At 38.3% G+C, this 16,332-nt stretch overlaps 1 protein-coding gene across 3 annotated transcripts in view; it reads left to right on the top strand.

Annotated features, from left to right (window-relative positions):
* The window catches only part of OCA2 (OCA2 melanosomal transmembrane protein), a 225,315-nt gene that overhangs the window by 105,384 nt on the left and 103,599 nt on the right, over nt 1-16,332 (top strand). The window contains exon 18 of one of the 3 annotated variants that reach the window (XR_010339211.1): nt 11,983-12,020. The exons of 1 other annotated variant lie outside the window; for it this stretch is intronic. Coding sequence is in view for 1 of the 2 variants with exons in the window: in XM_064367821.1 (XP_064223891.1) it covers nt 11,983-12,006 (24 nt within the window). In the remaining variant the exon portion in view is untranslated. Of the gene's footprint in view, nt 1-11,982; nt 12,025-16,332 lie in introns of all 3 variants that reach the window. One more of the 3 variants, XM_064367821.1, reaches the window with a different exon arrangement.

Genomic DNA, 16,332 nt, shown 5'->3' with positions numbered 1-16,332 from the left:
TGAAATAGGACCCCTTCCTTACACCATATACAAAAATCAACTCAAGATGGATTAAAGACTTAAACGTAAAACCCAAACTATCAAAACCCCGGGAGACAGCCTAAGTAATACCATTCTGCGCATAGGCACAGGCAAAGACTTTGTGACAAAGGTGCTAAAAGCAATGGCAACAGAAGCAAAAATTGACAAATGGGATCTATTAAACTAAAGAGCCTCTGCACAGCAAAAAGAACTATCAACAGAGTAAACAGACAACCTACACAATGGGAAAAAATTTTTGCAAACTATGCATCTGACAAAGGTCTAATATCCAGCATGAATAAGGAACTTAAACAAATTTACAAGAAAAAAAAAAGCACCAAACAGCTGCATTAAAAAATGGGCAAAGGACATGAACAGACATCTTTCTTTTTTTCCTTTTTTTTTCTTTTATTGTACTTTAGATTCTGGGGTACATGTGCAGCTCATGCAAGATAGATCCATAGGATCCTCTATGCTCCACCTTTTTATCCCCTTTTCCACCCAGCCCCTGGGAATCACTGATCTTATTCCTGTCTCCATGGTTTTGAATTTTCCAGAATGTCCTATATTTGGAATAGTACAGTATGTGGTCTTTTCAGATTGGCCTCTTTCATTTAGTAGTATGAGTTTAACTTTCCTTCTTGTCTTTTCATGGCTTGACAGCTCCTTTCTTTTTAGCTCTGAATAACATTCTGTTGTCTGGATGTACCACACTTTATTCACCCACCCACCATGATTTAAGGACATCTTGGTTGCTTCCAAGTTTTGGCAATTTTAAATAAAGCTACTACAAACATCCATGTACAGCTTTTTTGTGTGGACCTCTCTTCAAATCCTCTCAGCAAATATGAAGGAGAATGGTCAGAGTGATAATTGCAGCACCTAGAGCACTCCCAAGTTGCTAAAGTTCTCAGCATATATTCCAGGAGCTTATGAAATCTATCTGGACTGTTCTTGTGTTTCTTTATTACCCAATACCTAGCACCTCCTCATGTAACTGTGGGTATGAGAGTAATAATGATTCTTTGGGGTTAACTCCATGATGTTTATATTCTTGGCTATTTTATTTATACATCATGTTGGACTTCTTTAATTTTTTTCTGTGTGTCTTCTTTATAGCTCATTTCACTCTCCCTATTTGCCTCTTAATATTTTTCTCTTTTATCCGTGCTAACCTAGGCAATTAGGGGAACCAAACTGAGCATATTGATGTAGTTACCTTGACTCTGGGAAAGGCTATTTTTTTTCACTTTCTCCTCATCTATTCGTTGTTATACTGCACTATCCTAGTGATGAGAATCAGGCAGTTTCTGCGTGTGAGCATTAAACTGGGACAATTTATCTAGCTGTTTCCTTTAGGCCTGTATCCAATAGTGCAGGTACATGTAGCATTGGTTTTATTTGTATTAACGAGTCAGAACATAATTTTGTAAAATTTTATTCTTTTGATTTAAAAAGTTCTGGCAACTATAGGGATATAATATGTTTTCAACTAGAAAAAAACAAAGAGTTTTCATTTGTGCCTGAAACTCATGTCAATAAACCAACCAAGCAAAGTTGCTGCTTTCTAAGAATTAAAATTCTGAAAAAGATGTTGAGGTGGGCATTAATTGAAAGAGGCAGTTTTGGTACAGATATCAACAGCAAGGATTTCCGACTACAACTATGGGATGCATTCTTGCCTCAGTTTTCAACCTTCATGTTTTTGTTTGGGTCCTCAGCAGAACATGCTAATCTATCATCATTACTTATATCTTCTTGACACCATAGCATCAGTCTAGAAAATCAAGAGGGGCCGGGCGCTGTGGCCCACGCCTGTAATCCCAGCGCTTTGGGAGGCTGAGGCAGGCAGATCACGAGGCCAGGGGTTAGAGATCAGTCTGGCCAGCATGGTGAAACCCCCTCTCTACTAAAAATACAAAATTAGCCAGGCTTGGTGGCTCATGCCTGAAGTCCTGGATACTAGGGAGGCTGAGGCAGGAGAATTGCTTGAGCGCAGGAGGCAGAGGTTGCAATGAGCCAAGATCATGCCACTTACTCCAGGCTGGGTGACAGAGTGAGGCTCTGTCAAAAAAAAAAAAAAATCAAGTAGGAGCTGAGCTTATTATTATTGCATTAACTTTGCTTGTTTTATAACATTGTATGAATTGTGGTTTACCAGGATGTTCAGTGATTCTTTAAATGAGTATCTAAAGTGTGGGGAGTTGAGGAACAATGGAGTCTTCATGAGGTGTACCTTAAGGGAGACAGTTGAGATGCCTTCCTTCAGGCTTCCCTGAGGGGCAGCCTAACACCGTTCTGAGAAGTGTTAGACTTTTCAACCCAAAAGGTACAATCAACTGGGCAAGATGCTTTGACCATCCTTTTTGAAATAGGAAAATCACTATTAGCAGCCATTTTAAGACCTGGATGGTTTCAACTCTGTTTTTTTATCCTCAGATGTTCCTGTTCACTTTGCTCCCACTCATCCTTATGTAACAGGTCCTCACCTTGCCCCTCCTCTCTGTGAGCAGTCTGACTATCAAGCTTAACCAGACCTCACTGTAGCTGGTTCCAGCCTCGGGCATAATGAGTAGGTGGATGGTTTGGAAGTTTTTTCATGTGCCATGGATACTACAGGACCATGAGAGCACTCCAGTGGGCACCCTCAGAGGAGATCTGTGCGCCAGTCCCGGGTCCAGGAAGGACTCTTCCAATCCAGGCAAACAGGTTATAGTTCACAAAATGTTTAAGATCACCAGCCTTCACATCAGGTGGATCCATGTTCAGATCTCAGCTTTGCCACTTCCTAGTTATAAAAGTTTAGACAAATTATTCAATACCTCTGAGCCTCAATTTTCTTATCCTTAACATCGTCTGTTAATATTAATCATGCTGCTTGTGAGAACCAAGATCATATTGAAGTACTGAGCCCCATGTTAAGCTCCTAGTTGGCATTCATAAAATGCTGTAGCCCATTGTTATTATTGTTTTTTAGTAATAATTTGATTCAAAAGCTTAATTCAGCCTTTTCATATTCAAACTATTCACTGTTAGCCCAGAAGAGGATAAGGTTTGTATACAGAGGTCCTAGGTAAACTCTCTGGGTGTCACAGCTCTCACACACCCAGCTCCCCTACCCCAAGCAGCTATTCCCTTCAGAGTGGCCTCCTTTGTCTTCATGCCCTGGGCTTTCATCTCTCATTTTGCATCTGCTATCTGACACCTACCTGTGACTTCTTCCAGATTTTGAGGGCTTCCTGGCCCTTTTCCTGCCATTTTGCACCTGAGTTCTCCAGCGTACATTTTGGGTCAAACCCTTTTTCTATCATGTTGCAGTGGCTCTGAAACAGGCCCCACTCGAAGCACATACAGTAGGTCAGGAGTGTTCTATGTTTTGGAAAACAGTTGGAGACCTTTGGGTCTATTAATCTATGTTGCACTGACTTTTGTTACTGAGGTCAGATTGCCTTCTAGAAAATGTGGTCAAATCATAGAGTAGTTGGTGCAATGAAAACTGTAGACAACTTGTCCCCTGAAATTCAACATCAATTTTGAATATGTCTAAATTTGGATAATGGAACATGTTTCCATAGATTTAGAAGGGCTTTCAAGTTAGTTAATGAGTAACCGCTGTTAAGGAATGTTATTTTACTTATTTTTTTGTTTTATAGTGACTTGAAATGTTAAATGGCCTGTAAATCCATGTTTAAAAATTTCTGGATGATTCTTGGATATAGGGAGTACATAATGTCAATATAAAAATGTTTACCCTTAAAAGAAGTAAAAATAGAATGAGACTGTTAGGCAGGAAATGTCTTTTTTTTCTTTCCAATTTGCATTTTGGGTTCAGGGGTATATGTGCAGGTTTGTTACATGGGTAAACTGCATGTCACGGGGATTTGATTTACAGATTATTTCGTCACTCAGGTAATTAGCATAGGACCCCATATGTAGTTTTCTGATTTTCACTCTCAAGTATGACTCCAGTATCTGTGGTTCCCTTCTTTGTGTCCATGTGTACTCTATGTTTAGCTCCTACTTACAATAATGAAAGCATGCAGTATTTGGTTTTCTGTTCCTGTGTTACTTTGCTAAGGATAATGGCCTCCAGCTGCATCCATGTTGCTGCAAAGGACATGGTTTCATTCTTTTTTTATGGCTATATAGTATTCCATGATAGGTACTACATTTTCTTTATTCAGTCCACTGTGGATGGGTATTTAGGTTGGTTCCAGGTCTTTACTATTGTGAATAGTGATATGATGAAAATATGCATGCATGTCTTTGTGGTAGAATGGTTTATATTCCTTTGAGTATGTATATGGTAATGAGATTGCTGAATTGAATGGTATTTGAGGAATCTCCAAACTGCTTTCCACATTGACTGAACTGATTTATACTCCCACCAACAATGTAGAAGGGTTCTCTTTTCTCTGCCACCTCACCAACATCTGTTACTTTGTCACTTTTTAATAACCATTCTGACTGGCGTGAGATGGTATCTCATACTGGTTTTGATTTGCATTTCTCTAATGATTGGCCATGTTGAGCATTTGTTCATATGCTTGTTGGCCATGCGTATGTCTTCTTTTGAGAAATGTCTGTTCATGTCCTTTGCCCATATCTTAACAGGGTTGTTTGTTTTTTGCTTGTAAATTTGTTTAAGTGTCTTATAGATTCTGAATATTAGGCCTTTGTCAGATACATAGTTTACAAAAATTTTCTCCCATTCCATTGGTTGTCTGTTTACTGTGGTGATAGTTTCTTTTGTTATACAGAAGCTCCTTAGTTTAATGAGACCCTGTTTGTCAACTTTTGTTTTTGTTGTAGTTGCTTTTCGGGTCTCTGTCATGAAATCTTTGCCAGGGTCTATGTCTAAAATGGTACTTCCTAGGTTTTCATTTAGGGTTTTTTTTAATAGTTTTAGGTTTTACATTTAAATCTTTAATCCATCTTAAGTTGATTTTTGTATGTAATGGAAGGAAGGGGTCCAGTTTCAATCTTCTGAATATGGCTAGGCAGTTATCCCAGCACCATTTATTTAGTAGGTAGCCCTTTCCCATTGCTTGTTTTTGTTGATTTTGTCAAAGATCCGATAGTTGTAGGTGTGTGGCTTTATTTCTGGGTCCTCTACTCTGTTCCATTGGTTCATGTGTCTGTTTTTGTACCACTACCATGCTGTTTTGGTTACCGTAGTAATGTAGTATAGTTTGAAGCTGGGTAATGTGATGCCTCCAGCTTTGTTCTTTTTGCTTTAAATTTCCTTGGCTATTTGGGATTTTTTTTTTTTGGTTCCATATATATTTTGCAATAGTTTTTTAAAAATTCAGTGATGAATATCATTGGTAATTTTATATGAATAGCATTGAATCTGTAGATTGCTTTGGGCATTATGGCCGTTTTAACATATTGATTCTTCTTATCAATGAGCATGAAAAGTTTTTCCATTTGTTTGTGTCATCTCTGATTTCTTTCAGCAGTGGTTTGTAGAGCTCTTTCACCTCCCTGGTTGGCTGTATTTCTAGGTATTGTATTTTTTCTGTAGCTGTTGTAAATGGGATTGCATTCTTGATTTGGCTTGGATGTTGTTGGTGTTTAGAAATGCTACTGATTTTTGGCCATTGATTTTGTATCCTTAAATTTTGCTGGAGTTGTTTTATTAGCTGAAGTAGCTTTTGGGCCAAGACTATGGGGTTTTCTAGGTATAAAACCATATTGTCTGTAAAGAGAGATAGTTTGACTTCCTCTCTTCCTATTTGAATGTCTTTTATTTCTTTCTCTTGCCTGATTGCTCTGGTTAGGACTTCCAGTACTATGTTGAATAGAAGTGATAAGAGAAGGCATCCTTGTCTTGTTCCAGTTTTCAAAGGAAATGGTTCCAGCTTTTGCCCATTCAGTATGATGTTGACTGTGGGTTTATCATAGATGGCTCTTGTTATTTTAAGGTATGCTCCCTTGAAGCCTAGGGATGTTGAATTTTATCAAAAGCCTTTTTGGCATCTATGGCAACCATCATGTGGTTTTTGCCTTTAATTCTGTTTATGTGGTGAATCACATTTATTGATTTACATCTGTTGAACCAAACTTGCATCCAAGAGATAGAGCCTAATCATAGTGGATTAGCTTTTTGATGAGCTGCTGGATTCAGTTTGCTAGTATTTTATTGAGGATTTTTGCATCTATGTTCATCAGGGATATTGGCCTGAAATTTTCTCTTTTTTGTTGTGTCTCTGCTAGGTTTGGTATCAGAAGAGGAGGGACTCTTCTCTAACTCATTCTATGAGGCCATCTCATAGAACGGTACCAGCTCATCTTTAGAAAATGTCTTGATCGTACCTGATGGGCACATTAAATACAGTATATGAAGATTTTCATAGCATTTTTGACCCCACTTTCTTTCAGGTTGTAGCAGTCTCTTCTTGTAACAAGGATTTAGCAGCATAAGGGAAATCTCTATTCAGTATTCCTATAGACAGAACCAATAAGTATGAGCTCACAATCTAAAATTGCAAAACACATGGAGAAATAGTTTATCATGAATGAGAGGAAGCAAGACATTTTCAGATTATAATATTTTGGGAATAGTGGATAACATTTTTAACATGATGTATTTAATACATGTAATCTTTTCTTTCTTTCCCTTGAAATGATTTTTATAAAAAAACAAGGAAATGGAGATTTTTTTCTTTTGAAATAATTTTAGACTTACAGAAACCTAAAAAAAAGTATAGAGGGACCACATTTACCCATCACCCAACTTCCCCTAAAGTTAAAATTTATACAACTATGATAAAATTATCAAAACAAGAAAATTAACATTAGTAGAATATTAGTAAAACAACAAATCCCATTCAGTTTCTTCAGTTTTTTCCTAATGACTTTTTTTTCTGTTCAATATTCTCTCCAGAATCCCACATTTCACTTAGTTGCTGTATATCTTGAATTTTCTCTAAATTCTTTAGTCTATCTTCACACATTTGAAAAGTATTGGGCAGTTACCTTGTAGAGATTTCTCAATTTGGGTTTGTCATGTTCCCTCATGCCACTTTTGAGGCTGTTGCAGTTTTGGCGAGATCACAGAGGTGATGTGCCCTTACTAGTGCATCGTATCGGGGTGCAAACATTGGCATGTCCTACTACTGATTTTGTTAACATCCATCACTTGGCTCACATGGTGTCTGCCAGGTTTCTCTATTATAAAGTGAAGCCCTGGGAAATACTTTGAGACTATGCTAACATTGTGTTCCTCCTCAAACATTTTCTTACTGATTTTAGCATTTGTCAGTAGCTCTTTGCCTCTGATCATTATGACTGTAGAGTTTGCCTGATGGTGATTTTGTATTGTCCTTATGGCTTCTATTAATACAATTATTAACTGGAGCTCATCTGCAAGGAAGAGCTATCCTTCTCCTTTATTTGTTTATTTATTTATATTTGTAAAAGTTCGTGGATGTTTATTTTATTCTATGTGTTGTAAGCCGGTAATGTTATTTATTTTGTTTGTCAGATTATTCCCATTTTGACCATTGGGAACAGCTTTGGTGTCCACTTGGCTCCTGTCTTCTTTAAACACATTCTCATCAATTTCAATTATTTTTTCATTTTCTCACATCACAAAGTGTTCTTGAATAAATTTTCATTTTGCCTGCTCTTATCCTGGAATCAGCTGCCTCTCAAAAGAGTTCTCATGCCTTATATTGGGGAATTGTGTTTAGAAATCAGAATCTGGATGCTTGGTGCGCATGTAGCAATTTAGGTGTCACCAATTCTAGGCCTCTGCAGTCAGCAGAGTTGGGCATATGTGTATGTATACCAACACCCAAATGTCCATATCTGTATCTGTATTAATTTATTCATCTATATGTTTAAAACCTTTGATTTCTTGAATTCCAATCCAGCACCATAAGATTTGCCTCTTGCTCTCATTATCTACAATATATACTCACTTATTTGTTCAATTCCTAGCATACACCTAAAGTAGTTACAGAATTTGTGAGAAATAGATTTACTAACTCAACTAGAGTATTTGTGTAGACTTCTTTTTGTCTTTAGTCTTACAGTAGCCTGTCAAAATATGCTTTTCTGAAATTTCTTAGATTAGTTCTTTTCATCTCCGTAGCCTTCAGTATGTTTATGTTACTTATTTGAAATGCACTTATTTGGGCTGGGATTGCTGTAATTTGGATACTCATCCCCTCCAAATCTCATGTTGAAATCTGATCTCTAGTATTGAAGGCGGGGCTTCATGGAACGTGTTTGGGTCATGTGGGTGGATCTTCCAAGAATGGCTTAGTGCCATCCTCATGGTAATGAGTGAGTTCTCACTCTATTACTTCCCAAGAGACCTGGTTGTTGAAAGAGCCTGGCACCCTTCTCTCTTGTTTTACCCTCACTTCTGCTCCAGCCATGTGATCTCTGCACACCAGCTTCCCACTATGAGGGGAAGCAGCCAGAGGCCCTCACCACATGCAGATGCTTGTGCCGTGCTTGTTGTACAGCCTGGAGAACTGTGAACAAAATAAACCTCTTTTCTCTTTGAGACAGGGTCTCATTCTGTTGCCCAGGCTAGAGTGCAGAGGCACCATCACTGCAGCCTCAACCTTTCCAGGCTCAAGGAATTCTCCCACCTCTGCCTCCCACATAGCTGGGACTACAGGCTCATACCACCGCACCTGGCTAATTTTTGTAGAGACAGGATTTTGCCATGTTGCCTGCAGGCTGTTCCTTTCTTTGTAAATTACCATTTCTTTATTGCATCATAAATGGACTAAGATGGGATATTTAAACCATTACCGTGGTTCTAAGAATCAAAGCCATACAGAAATGCATATGCAGGGAAGTATCACTCCTCATGCTTACTATCCTGTTCTTCACTCGTCTTTCTGCCTTACCCAGATCTCTCCTCTAAGTAGCTGATGTGTCTGTCTTGTATTTCTTTTACATAAATAAGCACATACAGATGTTTATTTTGTATCCCCTTCTTCATCACCTGAAGAATAACATAGTGCAGATAATCTTTCACATTTTGCTTTTTATAAGCTTGATGGTATGTCTTGGAAATTACTCCTAATCAGTTCACAGAAATCTTCCCCATTCTTTTTTGTAACTATATAGTACCTCGTTTTGTGAATGTGTCATAGTTTATTCAACCTTCCTTCTACATAGAGGCATTTAGATTGTCTCCAGTCTTTTGTAATTACAAACAACGCTACAGTGAATGCTTTTGTATTGTTGGAGGTGTACTTTCAGGGTCTATTTCTAGAAGTCAGATCGTGGAGTCAAAGAAGTGCATGTTTTACTCTTTATTGCCAGATTTCCCTCTCCAAGAGTCGTGCTGGGTTATCCTCTCACTGGCATTATGAGAGCGTGGTCATTTTTCTAGTCTGCCTGACAGAATGTGATGTCATAATTTTTCATTTTGTCAGTTTTATGAAAATGGTATTTCAGTGCTGTTTTCATTTGCATTTCCTTAATGATAAGTGAATTTGAACTTTTTTTGTGTGTTTGAAGGCCATTTTCAGATCCTTTTTTGTTAATCGTGCATTCATGTCAAGTTCCTGTTTTTCTATTGAGTCTTTGTTTCACGGTGTTCAAGGTTCTTCATTTATTAGGGATATTAACTCTTTGTGGTATACACTGCAATTATTTACTCCTGGTTAGTTGTTTTCTGACTTTTTATAGTGTGTGCGTGTTTGTTTTGGTCATGTAATTTTAAAACACTTTTATATAGACAAATTTACTAGTTATATCTCTGGATTTTCAGTTTTATATAGAAAGGCTAAATAGAAAATCAACCATTACTTATATGCTGTCTTATTTTACATTTAAATCTCTAACACATTTGGGTTTTTTTCTTGCATATAGTGTGAAATATGGAATCTCATTTTATTTTATTTTTCCAAATGATGACCTGGTTGTCCCAGAACCATTTATTAAACAGGACACTTGTACTCCAGTGACTTGAGATATCAATTTTATCATGTATTAACTTTTTATATGTCCTTGGTCCTGTTTCTGAACGTCCTATTACATTATTTGTCTATTTGTCTATTAATGGACCAGTACCAAATTATGTGAGGCTTTATAACATGTTTTAGTGTCTGGGAGAGCTAGTTACATCCGCTTTTTAGTTTTTCCTTTTCGGTGTTTTTTGGGATATTCTTACATATTTCTTTTTTCTTGTGAACACTAGTATCAACTTGTCTGACTCATTTATGAAATAGCTTGCTGACATTTTCAATCAAGATTGCATTAAATTCATACATTAACATGGGAACAGCTGTCGTCTATACATTGTTAATTTAATGCGAGAACAGGATATGTCTTTTTATTTGATCAAGTCTACTTCTGTGTCTTTTAGGAATGTTTTAAAATTGTTTTGTATAAATTTTGCACATTTCTTGTTAAATGTATTATAAAATAATCTTTGTTGATATTATGCATGTGGCTTTCTTTGCAAGTAAGTTCTCTGCTGTTTATTTTTTGTGTATACAGAGGCCTTTAGTTTTTGTAAGTTAGTATAGCCTTAGTTGATATCCCTGTCTAATGTTAAATAGCAGCAGAAATAAAGAGTAAACACAGCAGGCCTGTAAGTGCCATCCTTAGAAAGGTCGACTTGCCAGGTTAGTGCTTGGCTGGCATCTGGGAACTCAAATGTCAGAAGTATTCCCACCATTATCTAACTGAGAAGGATAGTTTACTGTGCCTAGACTGTATATGTAAGCAATTTGGTTTATGCAACCACCTGCTTTCTTTCTGGGAGTCTGGAATTTTGGTATATGTTAGACAGAGGGTGTTTATGTGATCAGATCCCAATAAAAACCTGAGTCTCTAATGGTCTTCCCTGAGCAGGAACATCACACACATGTTGCCACATTTTCATTGCTGGGGAAAGAGTGTGCACTCTGTGAGCCCCCCATGGGAGGGAGAGCAAGAAGGAAACCTCATACAGATCCGTACTCACGTGGACTCCACCTTCATTTTTTCCCCTTATGATCTGGCTGTGTGTCCTTACTTCATTGCTGTGATGAATGATAGTCAGGTGTGCAGCTGCATGTTTGCTCACAGAATTCTTCTAGAACATCTCCAAGTGTTGGGGTTGCCTTGGAGACTGACACACTGGTCATAGTGGAAATGCCTTTAGCGTTTCCCTATTAAATATGATACTGGCTTTAGGATTAGGTATATATAATACAAAATTTTTTTTATCACATTAACAAAGTATCCACTAATTCCTATTTTCTTGAGTGTTTTAAGCATGAATGAGTGTTGAAATTTGACAAAGATTTCTCCCCAGTATTTATGGAGATCATCATATTATTTTTCTCTTAGATCTATTAATATAGTATACAGTACTAATGAATTTCCTAATATTGAACCAACCTTGAATTCTGGAATGAATTAACTTTTTTATGATTTATTGTTTTCTTAATGTGGTCTTTTTGCTAATATTTTATTTACAATTTGACATTGATATTCATGAGTAATTAATATTCATGAGTAATACTTTTCTGTAGTACTCTTTTTTTAACGAGTCTTTACCTGGTTTAGGTATCAGTGTCACACTTGCTTCATAAGAGGAGTTAGGAAAATCTACCTTCTTTTCCGTAATCTGAAATAATTTACAGATCATTGTGACTATCTGGTTTTTGAGGGCTTGGTACGATTACCCTGTGAGACTATCTTGGCCTGGTTCTTTTTGGGAGTGGGCTAGTTATTTCTTTAATAACTTTCTATTTCTTTGAAAATAGGTCTGTTTAAGCTTTCTAAATCAGATGGGGTCAATATTGGCAATCTGTATTTCTCTAGGGAACTATCCATTTCACCTAGGTTTTAAAATTTATTTTCACAGAAGTTTCCAAATTAGTCATTTATGATTTAAATTTTACTTTTGTTTCAATGATTATTTTATTTTTATTATTATTTTAGTTAAAAAATCTATTTGCATACAAAAATACTTTTTTTTTTATTGTACTTTAGGTTCTGGAGAACATTTGCAGATGATGCAGGATTGTTGCGTAGGTACACACATGGCAATGTGGTTTCCTGCCTCCATTCCCCTGTCACTTACATCTGGCATTTCTCCCCATGTTATCCCTCCCTGACCTCCCCATCTCCCAGCTCTCCCTCTCTTAGCCCCTGCCAACGGACTCCAGTATGTGATGATCCCCTCCCTGTGTCCCTGTGTTCTCATTGTTCAACACCCACCTATGAGTGAGAACATGTGGTGATTGATTTTCTGTTCTTGTGTCAGTTTGCTAAGAATGATGGTTTCCAGATTTATCTGTGTCCCTACAAAGGACACGAACATTTTTTATGGCTTCATAGTATTCCATGGTGTATATGTGCCACATTTTCCTTGTCCAGTCTGTCATTGATGGGCATTTGGGTTGGTTCCAGGTCTTTGCTATTATAAACAGTACTACAGTAAACATACAAATGCATGTGTCTTTGCAGTAGAATGAATTATAATCCTTTGGATATATACCCAGTAATGGGATTGCTGGGTCAAATGGTATTTCTACTTCTAGATCCTTGAGGAATTGCCACACTGTCTTCCACAATGGTTGAACTAATTTACACTCCCACCAACAGTGTAAAAGTGTTCCTATTTCTCCACATCCTCTCCAGCATCTGTTGTCTCCAGATTTTTTAATGATCACCGTTCTAACTGGTATAACATGGTATCTCAATGTGGTTTTGATTTGCATTTTTCTAATAATCAGTGATGATGAGCATTTTATCATATGTTTGTTGGCTTCCTATATGTCTTCATATCCTTTGCCCACCTTTGGATGGGTTTGTTTTTTTTTTTTTGTAAATCTGTTTTAGTTATTTGTAGATTCTGGATACTAGCCCTTTGTGAGACGGGTAGATTGCAAAAATTTTTTCCCATTCTGTTGGTTGCTGGTTCACTCTAATGATTGTTTCTTTGGCTGTGCAGAAGCTGTGGAGTTTAATTAGGTCCCATTTGTCTATTTTGGCTTTTGTTGCCAATGCTTTTGGTGTTTTGGTCATGAAGTCCTTGCCTATGCCTATGTCCTGAATGGTTTTGCCTAGGTTTTCTTCTAGGGTTTTTACGGTGTTATCAATGATCATTTTATTATTGTTCTTTCTTACTTTGAATATTTGTGCTTTCTCCCCGTTTTCCCCTTAATCAAGTTAGATTGTGGTTTGTACATCTTGTTAATTTTTTTCAAAACAACAACTGGGAGTTGGTTTGTTAATTATTGTACTGCTTTTGTATTCTCTATGTCATTAATTTCTGCTTTAACTTCATTATCTCCCTCCTTTATTTGGTGGGCTTTGTTCTTTTTCTAGTTTTTAGAGTTGGAAATTTAATATTTTTTTCAATGTTGTTATTAAATGTGTTTAGTGCAATGATTTTCCTCTGATCACTGCTTTAAATGCATCCCTTACATTTTAATATGTAGTATTTTCATCATTCTTTAAAAATTGTAATTTCTATTTCCCGCAAGAATTGTTTTAATAGAACATTTTTAACTTTCCCAATAGAAGGACCTTTCTGTTTTTTGTTTTTCTTAGTAATTTTCTAGCTTGATTGCATTGGCAGCAAAGAGGTTTTGTATTTAAAAATATTTCTGCTTTACAGAAGTTACTAATCGATATGGTGTGGGTATTTGCCCCCTTCAGGCCTTATGTTGAAATTTGAGCCCAGTGTTGAAGGTGGGGACTGGTGGGAGGTGTTTGGATCATGGGGGCAGATCCCTTCTGAATGGCATGGTGCCATCTTTGTGGTAATGAGTTCTCACTGTGTTAGTCCCTGCAAGAGCTGTTAAAAGAGCCACATGCCTCCAACTCTCTCACTTCTTCTCTTGCTACGTGACCTCAGCATGCCTTGGGTCCCCTTTGCCTTCCCAAACAAGTGGGAGCAGCCTGAGGCCCTCACCGGACGCTGAGTGGATGTTGGCGTGTGCCTCCATGTGCACAGGATACAGAACCATGAGCCAAATAAACTGTTCTTTGTAAATTGGCTGGATTGAAATCCTTGGTTTACACTTTTTTTCACTGACTTATTTTTTAAAATGCAGCTCCATTGTCATTTTGTTTATATGTTGATTTTGGAAGACCTGATGTCAGTTTGATTGTTTTGCCAGTGGCTTTGATGATTTTATTTTCTTCCTTGAAATCTTATAGTTTTATTAGAACATATATCAGATTTTAGTTTTAAATATTAGCTTCACTCCACTATTCTGTTTTTCTTCCCTAGGGACTCAATAAACAAATACTATTCCTTCATTTCCTGTGTTCCATTTCCACTACTGTCTCTGAACTTTTAATTTATTTACTTATTCATTTTTATTCTCTCACTTGCTTGGATATCTTAATTAGTGACCCTTGTTATATTTTCATTTTTGTCTGTTGTGTTTTGGGCATCTTTTAATTTATTTCTCATTTCTTTTGTAAAATGATTTCTCTGAGTACATAATAGTTGTTGCGTATTTATGGGGGACATGTGATATTTTGATACAATAGTACAATGTGTAATGATGAAATCAGGGCAGTTGGGATAGCTATAACCTCAAACGTTTATCATTGTTTGTTTTGGGAACGTTCCGAGTCCTTTCTTCCAGTTATTTTAAGTATACAGTAAGTTATTGTTAATTATAATCGCCTAGAGTGCTATCAAACACTAGAACTTATTACTTCTAACTAACCATATTCTTTGTACCCACTAAACAGCTCCTTATTTCTGAGAAAACTTTGTTACGTCGTCCTTGCGTTCGCTCAGCTTTTTATTTCTTCCTGTTATTTGCCTGTTTCTGTTTTCAAATGTCTGATTTAAGGTGGGTTGTATTTTTAATGCTTGCTCGAGGCTCGACCATGGCGAATTCATTCACTTTTAATGCTTGTGTGGGCGTGGCGAATTCATGTGAAGTTTCTTCTACATGCCTCACGATTATTTTCAGCAGGGATTTTCCTCAGCTGATGTGTGTGACATTTCCGCTCCTGATAGTGTTTACACTGGCTCTGTAGGTGTGACTTCGCTTTCCTCTTGTTCATTTCATGCTGTGGGAGTTGCTTGTGTTTCTCAGGATTCCTGGTACTCTTCTGTGGGCAGAGCACAGTGCTCTGACTGCTGCCTTGCAGAACCCCGCTTTTACTTCCTTTTCTACTTGACCACAGTTGCCCAGAGGAGCTATCTCTTCCTCTTTGCTTTTTCCTCCCCAAGGCTGCATGCTCTAGATGGGCCCTTCCGGTGCTCCTGCCCCTCCCACAGCACCTCCCAGGGCCCTGTTCCCCCAGGCCCCTCCTGGTGGACCTTCTTATCACCTCAGCACCTGCTCTGTCTTCCCTTAGGGCTTTCTATTTGTGGTAAAGCTTTGTGGCTGGGACAGCAGTGAGTGAGAGAGCAGGCTGGGGATTTGTTGTTATTTACTCTTTTCACTTCAGATATTTTGCATTTTTGGTGTTCTCTACCTTCAAATCATGTGGAAGGCATGGGTTTGTGTAGATTTTACTTTTCCTTTCTTGTTTTTTCTATCCTTTGGGAGGAAATTTTGGTACAGAAGCAGTTATACCAATGCCATTGTCCTCAGCTGTCCATGTTGCCAATTTCTTTTCTTTTTTTTTTTGAGATGTAGTCTTGCTGTCACCTAGGCTAGAGTGCATTGGTGCATTCTCAGGTCACTGCAACCTCCGCCTCTCGGGATTCAAGCGACTGTCGTTCTCCTGCCTCAGCCTCCCGAGTAGCTGGGATTACAGGCGTGCACCACCATGCCCGTCTAGTTTTTGTATTTTCAGTAGAGACGGGGTTTCGCCATATTGGCCAGACTGGTCTCAAACTCCTAACCTCAGGTGATCACCCTGCCTTGGCCTCCCAAAGTGCTGGGATTACAGGTGTGAATCACCACACCCAGCCCCATGTTGCCAATTTCTAAAAGAGAACCACTGCATGTCAGTCAACAAAGTGGGCTGTGGTGGCCACAGGCCAGGTCCATGGAGATTTCAGAGTCCTACCCAGGCAGACGTAAGGAAGTGTGGGGTGCTGGGAAGATGAGTTGCTGCCTAGGGTTCCTGGCCTTGTCTTTGTTCCCTGGTTTGTGCTGGAGTATCCCCAGGAGTTGGGGCAGAGAGACTGTTGGCAGCAGAAGGGCCTTTACACATCTAACCAAACCCGATGATCAGTGAGGGGCTGAGCCGCACACTCCCCTCCCTGTGTCAGCCCACGCACGAGCCAGCACAGGTGGGACTGGGCTTGGCCTTCTTCTCTGGAGGCTGCCATTCTCAGCCACCCCTGCACCTCCTTCATAGAGTTCCCTGAAATTGCCCTGTTCCTGGGCCAGGGATGTACCTCACGCTGCATTG

Source organism: Aotus nancymaae, unplaced genomic scaffold, assembly GCF_030222135.1.
Source record: "Aotus nancymaae isolate 86718 unplaced genomic scaffold, 86718_ANA_hifiasm-v0.15.2.pri h1tg000075l, whole genome shotgun sequence".
In the NCBI taxonomy this organism is placed as follows: Eukaryota; Metazoa; Chordata; class Mammalia; order Primates; family Aotidae; genus Aotus; species Aotus nancymaae.
Note: the sequence above shows the minus strand (reverse complement) of the source record. Positions and strands in the feature narration are given on the sequence as shown.